The 17,734-nt window shown below is 44.6% G+C and overlaps 1 protein-coding gene across 5 annotated transcripts in view; it reads left to right on the forward strand.

Annotated features, from left to right (window-relative positions):
* Sntg2 (syntrophin gamma 2) overlaps positions 1-17,734 on the forward strand; it is a 204,355-nt gene that overhangs the window by 66,230 nt on the left and 120,391 nt on the right. For 3 of the 5 annotated variants that reach the window (XM_085690810.2, XM_085690809.2, XM_048439847.3), the window contains exons 2-4: positions 1,643-1,780; positions 5,589-5,645; positions 5,750-5,807. In XM_085690810.2, the coding sequence (XP_085546936.2) occupies positions 1,643-1,780; positions 5,589-5,645; positions 5,750-5,807 (253 nt within the window). Of the gene's footprint in view, positions 1-1,642; positions 1,781-5,191; positions 5,321-5,588; positions 5,646-5,749; positions 5,808-17,734 lie in introns of those variants that run through there. The other 2 variants (XM_085690812.2, XM_085690811.2) reach the window with 2 other exon arrangements.

Raw genomic sequence — 17,734 nt, forward strand, 5'->3', positions numbered from 1 at the left:
TCTTTTTCCACTCTGCCTGGATTTGGTGCCAGCTGTGGTCTCCTCACAATCTGGTATCTGGGCGACACTGGTGAGTTTTCTGAGAACAGTGGCCAGGGTCTGCAGAGGTGCAATAAGGGGTGCCCGGCACACCTCCTGGATGTTGTATCATATTTGTGTCAAAGCACACAATTATGTCTGGCAAGCTAATTATAGTTGGGGGTAAGTGAATGTTTTCATAGGAGGAAATGATTTGAGCAAAATTATAGTTTTGACTTAGTTTAATTATCTCCAAATTGGTTTTGTTTCTGACTTTGCTTTTTAACATTTGAGGAGTTGGATTTCCTGGTGTCACCTGGTTCATAGGGCAAAGGAAGGTAGCAAATAGCCCATGTCAGGTCTTTACTGAGTCCTGCTTGATCTCCTTGGTGAACTTTTAAATGCAAAGTATTCAATATTAAAATGTGTGCTCTTCAGTCTCAGTAGCTGTGAGAACGTTCGTGATAACACCGTGAGGCAGGAGGATTACACTGAGTCACAATGACAGAGGTTTCCATGGCGATGCTGTTGCTTCGGTCCACGATGAATTAGAGTATCTTGGGGGCTGTGGCGTGTGGGTGACCTATTGGCATCAGAACACAGAGAAGAACAGGAAGTGGACAGGCCAAGATGCTCTTTTCAATAGTGTGACTTCAGGGAACCACCTTGTCCAACGAGGGCCTGCCTTCCACAGTCCCACCACCTTCCAGTGGTCTGAATTCTGGCTCCATCCATGGATTAAACCATGGATCACCTAAGAGATGACCTGATATCATCCTCTCTAAAGACTTCCTCAGGAAAACTCCACTTAGAATCTCCTAGGCACTTCTCCATCCAGCCAAACTGGCCACAGAGCATAACCATCCAAAAATGTGTAATTATAATATCATAGCCACTTGTTAAAGGACCAGCACCCTCTCCTTGGCCATCATCCTGCCCAACTGTTCTCTCCTCTGAATGGATTCCACTTGTTTCCATTCCTGAGTCTCTGGGTGCAGGATTTCCCTCACTAAGACAACTCACTGACGCAAGCTGCTTGGCTCAATGAATTTGTTGAAATTAATATTAAATGTGACTGTGGGCTTGACATACTGACATTGCATGAATTGGTACTTCACCTTTCCATGTCTGCTGACAGCCCTGCTTGTCCTGCACAGCGTGAGCCCTTTTCTTAGGCAGTTGCCTTGTGTGGTTTTCCTTGGTGACAGCCCCTGTGTCGTGGACTGCAGCTGCTAGACAGGTTCTCATTGTCCTGGGTGTTGGCCCCTAGGGACTCTCCGTGTCCTGCAGTTTCTCATCTAGAGCTGGTGAGGTTGCCCTGCTACCCTGAATGCCTGTTACAAATGAAGACCAGGATTACTCAGCATCTCTGGTTTGAGGATGGGGAAGCATGACTCAGAAAGTTGGGGAAAATCCCACACAGCGTTTGTAGAATACAAGGAAAGCCCAGCTTTCCAGAGAGATCTAGGCAAGATAGATCTGTAAATCAATCGAGTTTCTGCCATGAATGAAGAGACAGAGACGTATGTGTGCGCAGGGTAGAAGGTGGCGTGAGAGGAGCACTATCACCTCTCGTAGCGGAGAACTGAACTCACTTGTTAATGCCACTGCTTTGCATCCTCAGACCAAAACTGCGCTGGCCTTGCTGTATGACGAAGGGCTGGAGAATGCCTACGACGTCCGGCTGAAGCTGACTAAAGAGGTGCTGACTATCCAAAAGCAAGATGTCGTCTGCATCGGGGGAGCCCCTCCTGGTGCGAATGTAAGTGCTCCTGCTTCCAGGGCATGGCTCAAGCCAAGCCAGGTCCAGGAGCTTCTGAAGAGACCTGCAAACACTCCTGTCCAGGAAGGTCCTGGGAGAAGTTGATATGCTGCAAGACATCTGTCCCCCAGTCCTGGCTGATGACGTCACAGGGTTAAATGCTCATTTGGTAGTTCTATCCCATGCCTTCTCCATGGTGGCTTTTTAATGTTGCATGTAGGAGTGAAAGAGGTATGGTGTATGCATGTGTGTGTATGTGGGAGTGGGGCGAGGTGAGGTCAATGTATGCGTGTGCATACGTGTAATGTGTATGGTGGAGTCATTTGTATGTGTCTGTGGAGGCCAGAGATTGCCATCCAGTCCTCCTCTGTTTCTCTCCTTATCTTGTGATACAGAATTCCTCACTGGACCCAGAGCCCCTCAGTTTGGCTAGGCTGGCCGCCCAGTGGATCCACCTATCTCTGCACACTTCTTAGCGTGGATACTTTGGGCTAGGAACTGAATTCAAAAAGTGATATCACATATCTTTAATCCCAGCATGTGGAAGGCAGAAGAAGTCATGTATCTCTGTGAGTCTGAGGCTAGCCTGAGCTACATAACAAGTTCAAAGCTAGTCAGGGGCACATAGTAAGAGTCTATCTAAATAGCCAGAACAACCACCAAGTGTCCTTCATTGACTTTCATTTAGCTAGTGCATGGTTTGGAATGAAGTGGCCTTCACAAAGCCCATGCAGCAAAGTCTGGTGGATCGAGTCACTTAGAGGACACTGGGTTACTGGGGAATTCATCATTGTGATCAGGAGAAATATCAAGGCAGAATCTATTGCATGTTGAGAGCAACCCATCAGAGTCAAGGTCATAGCATTTCGAGCTGGAGAAGGAGTTGAATGGGTGAGGTGACTGACCCCTGGCAATGTGTAGTCTGGACAGTCTCCTTCAAATGAGAACCCCCGTTTCTACACACAGACCCTCAGTCACTAATTAAGGAACAGATCCAGAACTGATGACATGTGGTAAAACTTGCCTTCTCAGAAGTAAATGTCTTCCATAGGGCAATTCACCGAATTCTCAGATTTTGTTTCATGCCCCTCCCACAATGGATTATAAAATGACTTGTAGAAGAGATTGCATTTAGGATTCAACCCAGCACACTGCCCTAAAGACCAGCTGGTACTCACACCTTGGCAATGGTCTCACTTCAACTGTGCTTGGCTCTCTCCACCTTTCCTCCTGACTAGAAATATGTCAAGACAGCTGTCTTCTCCGGCATAGATAATTCTTACCCTTTATGCATCTTTTCATCAAGCACAAAAGTGGCTTTGAAGTGCGACAGGCAGCTTCCCTAGCGTATTCTTCTTCACGTTCCTGTGGGATGTTTTTACCCACTCTATCCCTCGCTTCTTAACTTCCAGACTAGAGTTTGTTACAGCTTGTGTTCTGTGCCTCTAGGTTCCTGACTTCCCTGGATGATGAACTATGATATTGGAACTACAAACTAAAATACGCCCCCCACCCAAGTTCCATCGTAATGTTGCAGTACAATACAAACCCTAACTAAGGCTCTTTTCCAAATAGGGGTTGTTCTGTCCCTACAGCAGGGTTTGATTTTTATCAAATTTACTAAGATATAGATGACAAATAAAATCACATGTATCTAGCTGTAGAGTATGATGATTTGATTTATAAATATGACTATTTGATTTACATATAGAAATGATTGCTGTAACTAAACTTATTCTTTATATGTATATACACACACATATGTATTATCTTTCATTTTAATTATGCACATGTGTGTGGAGGTCTCAGGGATACTAGAGTGTGAGATTTACCCTCCAAGCAAACTTCAAGTATACAGTACAATATTGTGAACCATCATCCTCATCTTGAAGTCAGAGTCCCAGAACTTAAACCTTTTTGTTTGTGTTTTCTTAAGGCAGTCTCCTGTGTCCCAGGCTGTCCTCAAACTCCCATGTAACCAATATATAGACATGAACTTCTGCTCCTCCTGCCCGTATCTTCTCGGGGCTAGAATTTCAGACATGGGCCAGCACACCCAGCTATAAATTACTAATCATGTGACTCACACCTTTTGCCTCTGGCCAATGTTGCTACATGTGCACCTTGTAACTCGGGTGCCCACCAGAGACATGACATCACGCTGTATTCTTCTTCGTGCCTGAATTGTCACAGTATATTAATAGTCTTCTGCAGTTCATATGTGGGGTGACAGATAAGTAACTTCCCCTCCTGTTCAGGGTTGACTGGTATCCCACTGTGGAATCTCAATCAACTCATTCATCCTTAGATACTCGGCTTGTTTGGAGATCCTGGATGTGGTGATGAATGCCGTAATTTAAACTGCGCACTGCTGGTCTCTCTTGCTGACCTGTGAATAGCAACACTCTTGGCCCCTCAGATAAAGAGTGACAATATGTCTACAATGGGAGCCAGGTGCTCTAGAGTGTGGCCTAGATGAGGAACATGAAAATGGCTGTTCTCACACAGAGTCTCTAAACTGAAGCTCTTTCCACATGTGTTTTTAGAAAGGGTTCATTACTTAGACATGATCTATGCACAAAATATAATGCTTCCAGTTACAAGGCTAAGCAGGGTGTTCACTCATGGACTCTATAGTGTGTTTATTTGCTCTTTTTTTTTTTTTAGTTTCTTCATCTGAGTGTATGATGTGTTTAAGGCATCACCTTTGTTGGGGAGTGATGGATTCAGACCTCCATGTCCTGCTGCTCTGGGAAGCTCTCTTAGAAGCACAGGCATTTGCCGCCACAACCAGTTAAAACTTAGCTACCGTATAACCGACATACTCCTTCCTAAGAGCATATTTCCTGGTTGAAATGGCAGTCTGTGGAAGACATCACACGTGCCAAAGGTCACAGCAGCTTTTCCTCCAAGCCTGCTGTACTATTTTGGTACCCAAGTCCCAGAAGGAAGCGGGGTCCCCGGGTGTCCTGCCATGGTCCTCAGCCTCTGTCCTTGCTTTTCAAACATTGATTCTTTGGAGCCCTTCATTCCGAGCGCTGTTAGTTTTCAGTTAAAGTATGATGTTTATGGTGTTTATAGTGTTTTCGAGGGAAAAGAAAAGCTTTTCTTTGCTTATTATTGTACTCCTGTCGCCTCCCTGTCCTTTCCAGCATGGTTCCTGCATCGTGTGTCCCTGTGTAAAACTTTTCCTTGTATTTAGTACACAGCGAGATGAAAGACCATGCTTTCACATGGAAGAGACAAGATTCTGAGTCTTGCCAGTTATGGGTGTGTTATGTTTTTAGCTTCTATCACCATATTGATTTAAGTGTTATCAGCCATCTGTGTTCAGGGGGTATGAAAAAAAACCTGATTCCTTCAGAATGCCTGCTGGTGACCGCAGAGACGAAACACAGGCAAACCACAGGCATGCATGCTGAAGATCTCCCTTCTGCGGATGGCAGGAGGAGACCAAGTTAAAAGGGAGCCAGCTTCTACACTTGGAGAATGGACATGGCCCTTGTCCACCTGGGGCTCTGTTGTCAGAGCAACGTGAAGGTGAGACAACAAGCTAGCCAGCTCTGTAGCAATGCCTTCAACAGGACCTGATTTTACCAGCAACCTGTTTCCCTGTGGGCAGACCACCAGTTGAGGCTGGCTATGGTGCTGCTACTGCAGAGGTTGGAGAGTGATAAATTAGAAGGTTTTATTTTAAAAACTGCTTGAGTTTTAATTAGGAAGTTATATGTACATTCTTTTTTCTTTTGTTCGTTCTCTGGTAATGCATTGTAACCTAAACTTATGTTTTTCCTAACATTTTTTAAAGCACAGAACTGTTACAGTCCGGAGACAGCCTGTGGGTGGCCTGGGCCTAAGCATCAAGGTATGAGCTTGTTTCCTTGCCCCACCCCCACCCTGTTCTTCAGGCCCCAAAGCCTTCGGTGTCAGTGCTGATCACTGTTTCCTTCTCCTGTCTCTGCCATCTAGGGAGGAGCAGAGCATGGTGTCCCTGTCGTCATATCCAAAATATTCAAAGACCAAGCAGGTAAGACTGGCCCTCGTGACGGGCATGACCAGTGACTACTGTGAGAAAATGGCTTTTGAAGTGATAAAATGAGCACACAGTTATTTTGGCTGCATGCTTTAAGTTAAACATCACTACGACAGCTATGTGTTGTTTTAGAGGATGTGTCTGGTCCCCTGATACGTGCTGGCTTCCCTCTCCGTTTCTCCTGACCCTGTCAGCCCTTACAAGACTGTTTCTTGTGTGATATGTCCATGTACCACAGAGAGCACTTCCTGCTGCAACTCTGAGCAGTGAGTCTCTTACCATTGGCTTAAACATGAGGAGACTTAAATGTAGGTGATACCCTGTCATGCCCACTAGCATTTGGGAAGAGTCTGTGGGCATGAAAGTCACTTACCCGTTGTAGAGCTCCAGACATGCTCAAGAGTGACCCAGAAGGGAAATGAAAATCCACCGCTTAGAACCAGGGCACATGGACATCATGTCATTAGCTGTCACGTCAGGCTGTGAGAGGAGCCCCAGCTATGGCTAGGAATGGCACAACTATTGTTTCTGAGAGAATATGTGCACACAGGAGAAGGTGAGGGTGGGATTTCCTTATGGGGCAGGTAATTCTCAGCAAAACAGGCTATTTCCTGATGTTCCAGATGACTTTGATACCAGACACATTGTGGTCAGCATCTCATAACATTCACCTCTGCCCTTCCTCCAGCTTTGCCATCCCAGCCCAGCCTCTGCCTGGGAAGCTCAGTTTCCACAGGCCGGTGTTAATATGGGCAGTCCCCTGCAGTCTGTTTTCCCAGGATGGGGGGACGGTTAACAAGCATCCTAGGGCCTCAAATTAAAAAGGATGGAAGTCAGGACCCGGGAAGTGGGGTCAGTTTGGTGAGCTCCCACACCTCAAACTGAGACCATAACTAGGGGTGGCAGTCACCATGGACGCCTGTGGTTCTGAGTCTGCTACTATTGGAAACAAAGGGATGTGGGGGGGGGGACAAGCCTGAACTGTCTCTCAAAGCTTTCTCATCCATTTCATCTGACTGTACTAGACAAAGAGCCAGAGTTAGTCTAGTCGAGTTTGCCTGGGTCTGAGCTTCACTGAATGCTTTAGGTAAAGGACTTTATTGGCAGGAGGTGTCAGAAAGCCCATGCCATAGACCCATCCAGACCACTGAACAGAGGTCACAGACAGCGTGAAATTGTGTTGCAGAGACAGTTCAAATGAGAGGCGGATTTCCAGAGGGATTGTGGAGCCCCATGACACCTTTGGATAAATTTTTGGGAAGGAGAGAAGTGTCCCCATAGTTCATTGTGAAATTGGAATCTACATGACAATTTGTCATCATCTAGGACATTTAGAAGTCAATGCCCGGAGACGTTTTTCTCCTTTCTGAGCACAGTGGCAAACCTGCTTGTAGCAGACAGGATATCTAGTTAGAATGGAGACCCAATAAGCCTAGGGATGCAGCTTTCGGTGCCCGCCCCCCAGAGGCAGGAAGACACTACCTATAGGTCTTGATAGAAAAGATGGAAGTATGTGTCTTACTATGCACACACACACACACACACACACACACACACACTTATCCCATCCCCCACCCCTTGGTGGCACCAAGGATGTCATTTGATCAGAAAATATGAGCTGAGCTCTAACCTTGGCAAACAGGAAGTAAAAGACCTATGTAGTTCTCAGAATCAAATACTAATTATTTTTGAGATTTTTTTAAAAGCATTTAGAAATAAATGCTGTGCTTAAATTGGACTACAGGCTCCATGTTGCTTATCAGATGTAACTGTGGTGCTGACATGCTTTACAGAAGTAGAGACTCTGGTGCATCGAAAGTGAAATGCTACAAGTAAGGAATAAATCAATTCCCTTGCGGGTTAGCTGTGTTTAATTACTTCTGTGCCCCTGGCAGCCCTCTTCTTGGCTGATTAATAATTGAGGAAAGACTGTTCGTGGGCATTTCTGTCTCTAGAGGTCATCTTCGTAACATTACCAGTTCTTTATCATTGGTGCGTTTCGTATTTTTGCTTTTTAACTTGTGGATAGGAAATGCTTCAGAAAGGAACGAGGCTAAACAGCAGAGAAGTCAGTGAGAAATTTCATGCTCAGCTGAGAAAGAAAACCTTGGTGCAGGACAGAAGTGGGAGTGAGACTGCGGCTTTGAGAGGGGCACCCTACGTGAACCTGTTGAAATCGCCTCTGCCCGCTTACCGTAACCAGAGGCATGTGGTCAGAGGACCTAGGACTTAGTGCTTTGAGGGAACGCTTTTCTTCAGCTCCCTGGAAGCATCTCATGCAACTCCAGTCCAGCCAGGCTTGATATGAAGGTGGTGTCACAAGCACCTTTCCATCTGACATCCACCACTGACATCCAACCCAGGGAGCGTGTGAATTGTGGTAGCCGGCCCCAGTCCCTTTCTTACAGGAGTGATTTGGAGACACTCTTCGTGTCTTCATTGTGCTGTTCGTCTGCATCAGATAGTCTGTAGTTTCATGCCTAAAATGTGTGAAGGAAATGTAAGCATTGTGGTTACAGTTAGGATTAGGGCTTGTTCTAGCTCACTCATATCTTAATGTAAGACATGGTCTCAGAGTCATGAACAGAGAAGGGCTGGCTCACCCTGAGTCTCTGTATTGTTGGAGAAGGGAGGGCTGCTTGTTGGTTCCCGGCTGCCTGTCTAGCTAAGACCCGAAATAATCACACAGAAACCATATTATTTAAATCACTGCTTGGCCTATTAGCTCTAGCTTCTTATTGTCTAACTCTTACATATTAATTTAACCCATCTCCATTAATCTGTGTATTTCCATGTGGCAGTGGCTTACTAGTAAAGTTTCAGCATGTCTGACTCTAGTGGTGGCTCCATGGCATCTCTCTGACTCTGCCCTTCTCCCTCCCAGCATTCAGTTTAGTTTTCCCTGCCTACCTAAGTTCTGAATGCAGAGAGATCTAGTGCTTAATAAAAGGAATCCCACACTAGCTCAGAACTAAGAAATATACAGGTATTTATTAATAGATAAAACTTACAAATCAGGATTCTCTGTGTGAGCGATGGATAAGGATGAGATCCAAACAAACTAAACCAGCAAAGCTGGGGTCCTGGGGGAAAGGCAGAGAAGAAGAGGGCCTAACGCTCTTCCGCATCCAGGTAAATAGTCTATGAGGCAACACCCCAGTAGGCAGGTAGTTGTTAGCTATACACCTTCCTGCAGCAAAGTTCTGCTCTGCTATAGGTCCATAGTAGTTTCTTTACTCATTAATGGTAATCACAGCATACAGAGGGGAAATCCCACATCATCTATATGAGGCTTACAGAGGGCTATGCCTTTACATGGAGAATACGGTGGGTGAATGAAGTATAATGCTTAATGCCCAACATTGCATGAGCTCTGGAGGATGGACCTCACCACAGCAGGTACACTCATCACCAATGCATGAAATTATCCTACTACCCAGATGTGGACATGCAGAGCACACAATGTCAGCCAATTAAGTATGGAGTCTTCTGACACTCTAGGAATTGGGCAGGAATATCAGAAACAAGAATAAGACCTTGGAGTTGGGAATACCTGTTTATTCCAGGATACTCCAAGGCATTCATCATGACTTGGATAGGTATTGCAGCATCCCCAGGAAAAAGGCCTGCATAAGCAGGGCATTCTGTGCTCCTACTCTCTGACCACCACAGCTGGCCGTCAGGCTATTCCTTCTGTCTTACTCTTAGGAACAAGGCTGGTGTAGCCTGTTGGATCAAAGAAGAAAAATCTCTTATGTGTCTAAGAATTTGTCCAATGTTGTTCAGCAAATAGCTCCCTGGGGCATTCAGTGAGGAGACTGAAGTTGTCTGTTGCAGGACAGGCTAACAGTGAATGCTCCTGCCACTCAGAAAACAGGGACCACATGTCGTGTGTAAGATATTAAGGATGATTGAATAAGAAAACATGGCTGTTTTTCTTATAAACTATTTTGATGCATAGATGATGGTGTCGTATTATGATTAAGAGGAGCCATTTTTGAAAAGTGAAGGAGTAAGGGTATTTTTCACTTTAAATGTCACTCTCAGGAGAGGACATCCTGGACATGCAGGTGCGGCCATTCAGGTCATCCTGTAGGATAAAGAGACCTGGATAAAGGATGCAGAAGTGTTCTGCTGAGTTCAAGAGTGAATGGGCAGGGTTCAGATGCCCTTTGTAGCTTAAGTGTCAGGCTGCTGATGGTGAGCAGAGGTAGCAAGAGGGCAGAGAGTGAGCGCTGCCTACTGGTTCATCACCTTTAGAAAGAGGGGAGTGGCGGTGACCTTGATAGTGACCGACAAGCCTTGTGGAGTTCGGTGAAAGCAGGGACAGGAAAACAATATTCCATGTCAAGACTGTGATCTGTGCAGAGAGGTGTGTGTGCATGGGTTCAGAGGACACAATGGAGATGAGGAATCAGCGAAAAGAGGATTTAACTTGATGGAAAGGGGAACTCCTGAAGGACACAAATGTATAGAGATGATATTGAGAATAGGGCTAAAAGGGAACGCGGGAGTTGAGAGGGAAAGGCAGTGCTGTCTCAGCTCTGGCCTTCCCATCCTTTGGGAAGTGATCTTTCTCGTCTCCTCAGTTGTGGAGCATGGAGGCAAGGTAGTGAGTGTGATCAGCTTGCAGATCCTGATGGCATCACCCAGGAATGCCATGATGTTGTAGAATTTACACCACACACTTAGAACCCCCCCTAGGGTTCAGATGAGGACAGCCTTGCCCCCCTCTATGATCTCAAAGACTCAGAGTCCTACAGGTCTGTCCCTCCCGTGGCTCGGGGACCAGATGATCCTGACACTGTTGACAAACCAGATGCTCAGCTGTGCATCTTGGTCTCCAGATCCTTTTTAATTCATGGTGTGATATTTAACATCATGACGGGGAGATTTGTCATCACATATTTTATTAAAGAAATCTTGACAATAATTTAAGAGCATTAGAACTTCATCATAAATTTCAGTTCCTTTGATTCTTCACCTACTTCAAATCAATTTTATACGTGTCTGCAACTGATTCTTTTGGTAACTGCAAAACTCCATCAAACAGGCAAAACATCCATGACTGATATAATTACAGTCCCCGTCGTTCCTTCCTTCCTCCCCCTTTCTTCCTTCCCTCCCTTCCTTTTAACATTTCACTACGACAAGCACAGACTTTGGTGATGGGAGTTGTGGAGAAAGACAGATTTGCTTTCGTAGACTACATTACAAAGGGAGAGGGAAAACACAGTCCATTGGAGCTGGAACATCTGTGTTCCACACATCATTGTGTAGCCTCTAAGGATCCATGAGTTCTTGATGGGATCATCCCCATGTTTCCGAGGAGGACGCTGGAACATAGACATCTGGAAGAGTTTTCCTGATGATAGACAGTGGCACCAGGAACAGCGCACTTCCAGGCCTCCATGCCCATTCCTTACAACACTGTGAGGTTGGTACCCCAGAGTCAGAGTGTCTCTGCTGCTGCTTCGCTTACTCCTGAACATCCCTTGTGTTACTCGTGTTCTGGGTGACTGTTGCGTAAAGCTGGGTGATACTGAGCTTGTAGTGACAATGGGAAAGATGCTTGAAGCAACATTTCAAATGGACTTGGTTGTAAGACCAAAACTATACATACTATAGGTTATTCTCATTGTTGGCTGTTTCATCGAACACAGAATTTTATGGATTATCTCAAATCAGCTTCCAACTAGAGCCTTGTGATAGTTTGAATCAGGCTCGTATATACTTGACTGTTTAATCCACGGTTAATAGAACTGTTTATGAAGGATTAGGAGGTGTGGCCTTATTGGAGGAGGCATGTCACTAGGGGCAGACTTTGAAGCCCATACCATTCCCAGTTTGCTTTCTCTCTGCCTTAGGCTTGTGGACCAGATATAAGCTCTCAGCTACTGCTCGGTGCCCTGCCTTGCTGCCACCTGTTCCCTGCTACCATGCTCCCTACCATGACAATGACGGACTCTAATACTCTGAAACAGTGAGCCCCAGATTAATCATTGCCTTGGTCATAGAAAAGCAACTAAGACAGTCACTTATCTCAAACATTTTTATATTTGCACTTCATTAGTTAACCAAAAGACTTTTAATGAATGTATATACATTACACTAAAGTTTGAGTTTTTCCTACCATGAACATTTGCTAATACAAAAATGGTAAAGAGCTTTGATAGTGCAGCTTGAGCCCAGACTTTCAGACTTCATCTTCTGTGTTTGTGTCTCTGGGTGTATGCTTTGTGCAAACACTTAGTTCATCCAGTAGGGAAGTGGTTAGTGGTAAAATATGCTCTGTCTCCAGGGTTTTGAAGAAAGAGAGTTTGCTTTTTCAACCAAAGAGAACATGGGATGCATACGATGATGCTGACATGCATGTGCCTGCCTTTAGCTTGTGCGGTTTCCTTCAGGATTTTGTCTCGTGCATGCAGTAGGGTAAACTATTGAAAGATGGCAGGTCTCCTTTCCAGGTCTAAGAGCGAAAAGTGGGCAATCACCAAGCAACTCCACTTCTATCTTCTGGAAGGGAAACCTACCATATTCTTTCTTTTCTGCCTCTGTGATTAGAGTTGGAGCCCAAATTCACCATCTAAGGAGTTGAGACAATGCATATGCCATGAGTTCCTGTGAGAGCTTTCTTCTCACCATGAGCTTCAGGACCTATTTTCCTTTCAAGAATATTCTAACGCTGAGTGTGGAAAACATAGTAGCCGGTGTATAAGTACGCAGGGACTGGCCTGACTTACACCCATCCCCTCCAGGTCTACCATCCAAATCCTCCCTTCCAGGAGACAGGACCTGCTCTGGCTATTCAGCTAGGCTCTCTTGGATACCTGACCACCTTTGTCCCATATATTTCAGTGTCCCCTATATATAACTGAATCATCTTTTTTGTGCTTGCTTTCATTGGTGATTCTCCCCATTTTGAGAGATAACCTACTTCATTCCCAGTCTTTCAAGCCATTCTACTCTCTGGTTGATTTTGGTCTTTTGCAGCACTTGGAAGATGTGTGGTTTTGCGCTGTGCACAGGCTAGAAGAGAACAGGGGAGCAGGCGCTGAGCTTTCCTTCTTCAGAATATGGCTCAGTGCTAGACGAGGGGTCTTCGTCTTTGACTGGAGACTTATGGGGAGCTATATGAGAACCAGATCTGGAAGTTGGGGATACACAATTAAAAAGGAGACAAGCAGAAGGGCTATTGACACACTGAGGCAGGAAACGCTCCTTGAGTGCCTTTCAGGTTCCTGCACTATGGATCATAGCTAATTTTAATTTCAAAAATGTGTAGTGGTCAGTGAAGATGTGTCAACACTCTATTTGTTAATTTGTAGTTGCAAGTTGTTGCGAACTAGAATGAGAACGTTAAAAAAAGCATTTTAAACTTTTCCTTGCTCAGATTGTAAGGCTACAGAGTCTTCTTGTGATAAATCTCTAGAAATAGAGGTCCTCAGAAGCTGCCTGATCATACCTGTTATGATCCTTCTCTCTTCCATATAGGAAACAAGATAGCACTTTCCCCATTCTCTATCTGTGGGTCATGACCCCTTTGGAGGGTTGAACGACCCTTTCACAGGGATTGCCTAAGACTGAATGTTTACATTATGATTCACAATAGTAGCAAAATCACAGTTATGAAGTAACAGTGAAAATAACTTTATGTTTAGGGTCGTTCCAACATGAGGAACTGTACTAAACGGTCACAACATTAAGAAGGTTGAGACCCACTGACGTATAGGAATGTCTAACCTGGCATGGGAATTAGCGAGGTTTTTATTAACACAAAGAAAAACAGTGATCAGAAACAGCAAAGGACACATGGGCCAGGCAGCCTGCAATAATCTCACGAGTTCTTCTTCTTGCCTACTTTCCTTTCCTTCTTTCTGTGTTCGTGAGATCCATCATGAGTGTCTAGTATCTTGATAGCTATCGGGACAGAGTTGGACAGTGCAAGATCCTTAGGCTCATGGGCATAGTGAAGAAAACTGTGTTGAGTCACTGAAAACCTGTCTGTCTGTCATCATGTTGTCTCTAGTCCCCCAATCCATCTCTCTGTTATCTTCCCATCCTCTTCCTGCCCATTAATCTACTACTTCTCAACCATTTATCTAATATTCTCAGTATTTTCATGTATAGGTGTATGTGTGTGTGTATACATTTTAGTTTTGATCTTTCCCTATATGCGTTATATTCATAAACATTCATTCAAATACAATCAAGAATATAATCATAAGAACATAAATTTAACATGACGGGAGTTGATATAGCTCTTCGATTGCAGTGGGCAGTATATTTGTTTGGCCTGTGATTCTCATGTGAGGTGTGATGGCCTCTGTCAGATGCCACAGTGATCTCTAAGGGCCAGTTAGAACCTGCACGTCCTTGGGAAGACACACTGAGAACTGAGACTCAGCTGGGTCTTGAGGAAGACAGTGACCTGTTTTGATACCGTGTCCTCATTGTAGAAAATAATTGAGGTGAAGAAACCAAATTTCTTATTCAGTAACAGCCACAACACCTATCTCCCACACCTGTCTGGGTAGCTGTGGGTTGGGTTCCTGGTGGCTATGCAGGCTTGCAGAAGTTCTTCAGACCTGTTGCATTTTCTGAGACTCGAGGAGTGGTTGGCATGGCAAAGCCTCACTCCTTTTGATAGGTGCGTCACTTTTCTTGCCAGCCTATGACTCTGAAGAGTAACATCCCCATGCCCTGCCTGTGTTTTCTCACCTCTCTGCTTGAATCCTCAGCAGAGGGCTGTGGCAGACAGGCAGCAATGAAAGCCTGACAGGACTTAAAGTTGAGGATGGATTTGTGTTAGCATCTACGGGAAGAACGCTTCCTCGTTTCTCCTAATAGAGCAACTGCAGAATAGCAATGATCAGTCACTTAGAACTGAGTAGGGCATGTGGCTGTCACCCTGCAAAATGATAATGTCATGTCATGAGAGGGAACCCCGCCAGCTTCTTGTGATGTCAGGCTGAGACCCTGGGACATTCAAACTTGGACAGTTGCTTTTCCATCTGGAGATGCCCCTGGAGTGCGTTTGACAAAAGCCATCTGTTTGGGATTCTAGGCTTCATGCTCATCAAGGTGACTGCCTGGGAACCTGGGTCACACAGAAAAGAAAAGCACTAAACGCCCTCTTCCCCCAGTGGCAGCAGGCTTAACACCTACCTGTGAAGGGCATGTGTAAGCTTTATTAGAACGGGGCTGTTCTGTGTGAATGAGATGCTAACACTGGGGATGTGAATTTTCTGCTTATCTTAAGCTTCTTTGGTCTTAACTCTGCTGTGTTGTATGGAGGAGCAGGCTGCGTCCTGCCGCCCTGCTAGCTTACCCCTGAAATCATTACACAAAAGCTGTATTCATTTAAACATTGCTTGGTCCATTATATCTAGCCTCTTCTTGGCTAATTCTTACATCTTGATTCAACCCATTTCTAATAATCTGTGTAGAACCACGAGGTCATGGCTTACCGGGAAAGATTCAGCATGTCTGACTCCAGCTACTTTATGGTGGCTCTCTCTGCCTTCTTCCTCCCAGAATTCTGTTCTGTCTACTCCGCCCACCTAAGGGCTGCCCTATCAAAAGGCCAAGGCAGCTTCTTTATTCAGCTAATGAAAGCAACACAGACAGAACCTCCTACACCATTTCCCCTTTTTCTGTTTAAAAAAGGAAGTCTTTAACTTTAACATAGTAAAATTACATATAACAAAACAGTTATCAAGCAAGAATGACATTTACAGTATTTATAACTATTTTATCTTTTATCATAATTAAGAAAAACTGTAACTATCCATTCTTCAACTCCATCAAAGACTCCAGAAGGATATATTACCTAAGTAAACAACTTCCAAAACTCTAGAAATGACAGAGACATCTCGCAGCCTGGACAGTCACCCAAAATTCTTCTGTACCACTGGGGCATCCATCTTGAGCCTACAGGCCCATAGTATCCAGCAGACATTTCCATGAAGCAGGAAATTTCAAAGACGGTTCAGTCACTGTCTGCTGTGTCCTGCAAAATGTCTTGCAGACTCTTTCATGAACCAGGAACCCCAAAGGGTCACTGCTGTGTAGCCCTGTCGCACCCCATCCATCAATAATAATTCTTGATTGCTATATAAGTGGAAATGGCTGGCTGGCTGGTCTACAGAGCCCCTATTTGTATCATTGGTGCTAACCCTGCCCCTCTCCAGTCACACCTGCATTCTCTCAGGATATCTACCTTGGTAGTGGTGATGAATGGATAGACAGACAGGCAGATGATGGACAGACAGACAGACAAATATTGGTTGGTTGATGAGAGAGAGATAAATGCTAAATGATAGCAGATTGATAGATCATAGCTATATAGATGATATATAATAGATATAGAGTAACAGGTGAATAGATGACAGATGGATGATAGTTAATAGGTAGGTAGGTAGGTAGGTAGGTAGGTAGATAGATAGATAGATAGATAGATAGATAGATAGATAGATAGATAGATAGATAGATAGATAGATAGATTGACTCTAGCTTCCCCCATAACCTTCACCTGACTTCAGAGTCCTGCCATATATCTCCATGACACATTTTTACCATTACTTTTTTTTCCTATTTGATATTTTTCGTCTATATTGCTGAATTTATCATTGAGCATTTCCCCTTAGTTCTTATACTTCTCTGATTCCCACACTTCCATTTAAATGTGATATACCATTAAATTAAGGATCAATAATCTCTATTTTCTTGGATGCGTCTGTGATGCCACTATCTGTGCCCTGGAGCACATGGGTTGGAGACTGCTCCGTCTCTGGCGCTTGCTTCTGAAATGCCAGGCTTTCCCTTTGGTGGGTATCACTCTTCCTTCATTTTGAGGCTATAAGGAAATTGCTCTTGAAGTTTAAAATGTCAACATTCAGGGCCCCTGGGAAAGACAGTTACTGTCTTCTCTGTCTGGATGTTTGTCTGGATGCGCTTGCCAGAGTGGATCACAGGGAACCTCTTTTGCCTGGCAAGATGGATGTGGAGTCAAATTTTCAGTTTTTATATTAAGTTTTTTCCTTCGTGGTTTACTGTGCCAAATAAGCTTTGTTCTGGTCTCAGGTTAGCCTGTACTTAGACCTATGGAAAGGAAGCTCTGGTTTCACCCCTGAATTGGGTCACAAATCAAAGGGAGAATAGATCAACTTTCCTTCACTGCTAAGGCCTCAATAAAAGATATGCTTTTAAAGCTATCAGAGTAAATAGAACTTCACAAGGATAATGAAATTGACTGCAGAGCTGAATGAGAAATGTAAAAGCCCCCCAAAGAATTTTGAGATGTTTCAAGAGCTCCAAAGCACACATTATCTCTTGCAGATTTAATTTCAGTTCTGTATAAGAACTTCCATTTCCAGGGGCTGAGTTAAGGCAGAACTGAAGGAAGGTGAGCAGGAACACGATCAGCTGTTGTTAATTAATGTCAGAACCAGATCACAGGCTTGGAGGATGGAGCTTGTGGTTATATAGATACTTGGGTGCCTAGTCAGGACCCACACAGATGCCCAGCCCAGTGTCCTGGAGTCTTCTTATGCCTAGCCAGGACCTACACAGATTTCCCAAGAACATGATATTTGAACTTCCTAGAGCCTATCCAGGACCTGCACAGATCCCGAAGTATGGAGTTTGGGGTGATCTTTTTCTGCTCTTAAAGTCACCAATTGGATCCTTGGCTTATGCTTCTGGGAGCCTCCTGGGAGGCAGAAAATACCATTTAAGTGTAGGTTGTATCATGCTCCAAAGTGTAGCCTTTAAACAATAAGAGTGCAGATGGCCCTGTTGTAGGTAAATTACACCTTTCTAGAAAGGCCTAGAGAGTTAATAAAGGCAGTATTCGGGGAATGAGCTGAGTCTGGCTATTGAACTGCTATGGTGCATTGCTTGAAGTGGGTAGTAGTGAG

Source organism: Myodes glareolus, chromosome 6, assembly GCF_982192425.1.
Source record: "Myodes glareolus chromosome 6, mMyoGla1.1, whole genome shotgun sequence".
Taxonomy (NCBI): Eukaryota; Metazoa; Chordata; class Mammalia; order Rodentia; family Cricetidae; genus Myodes; species Myodes glareolus.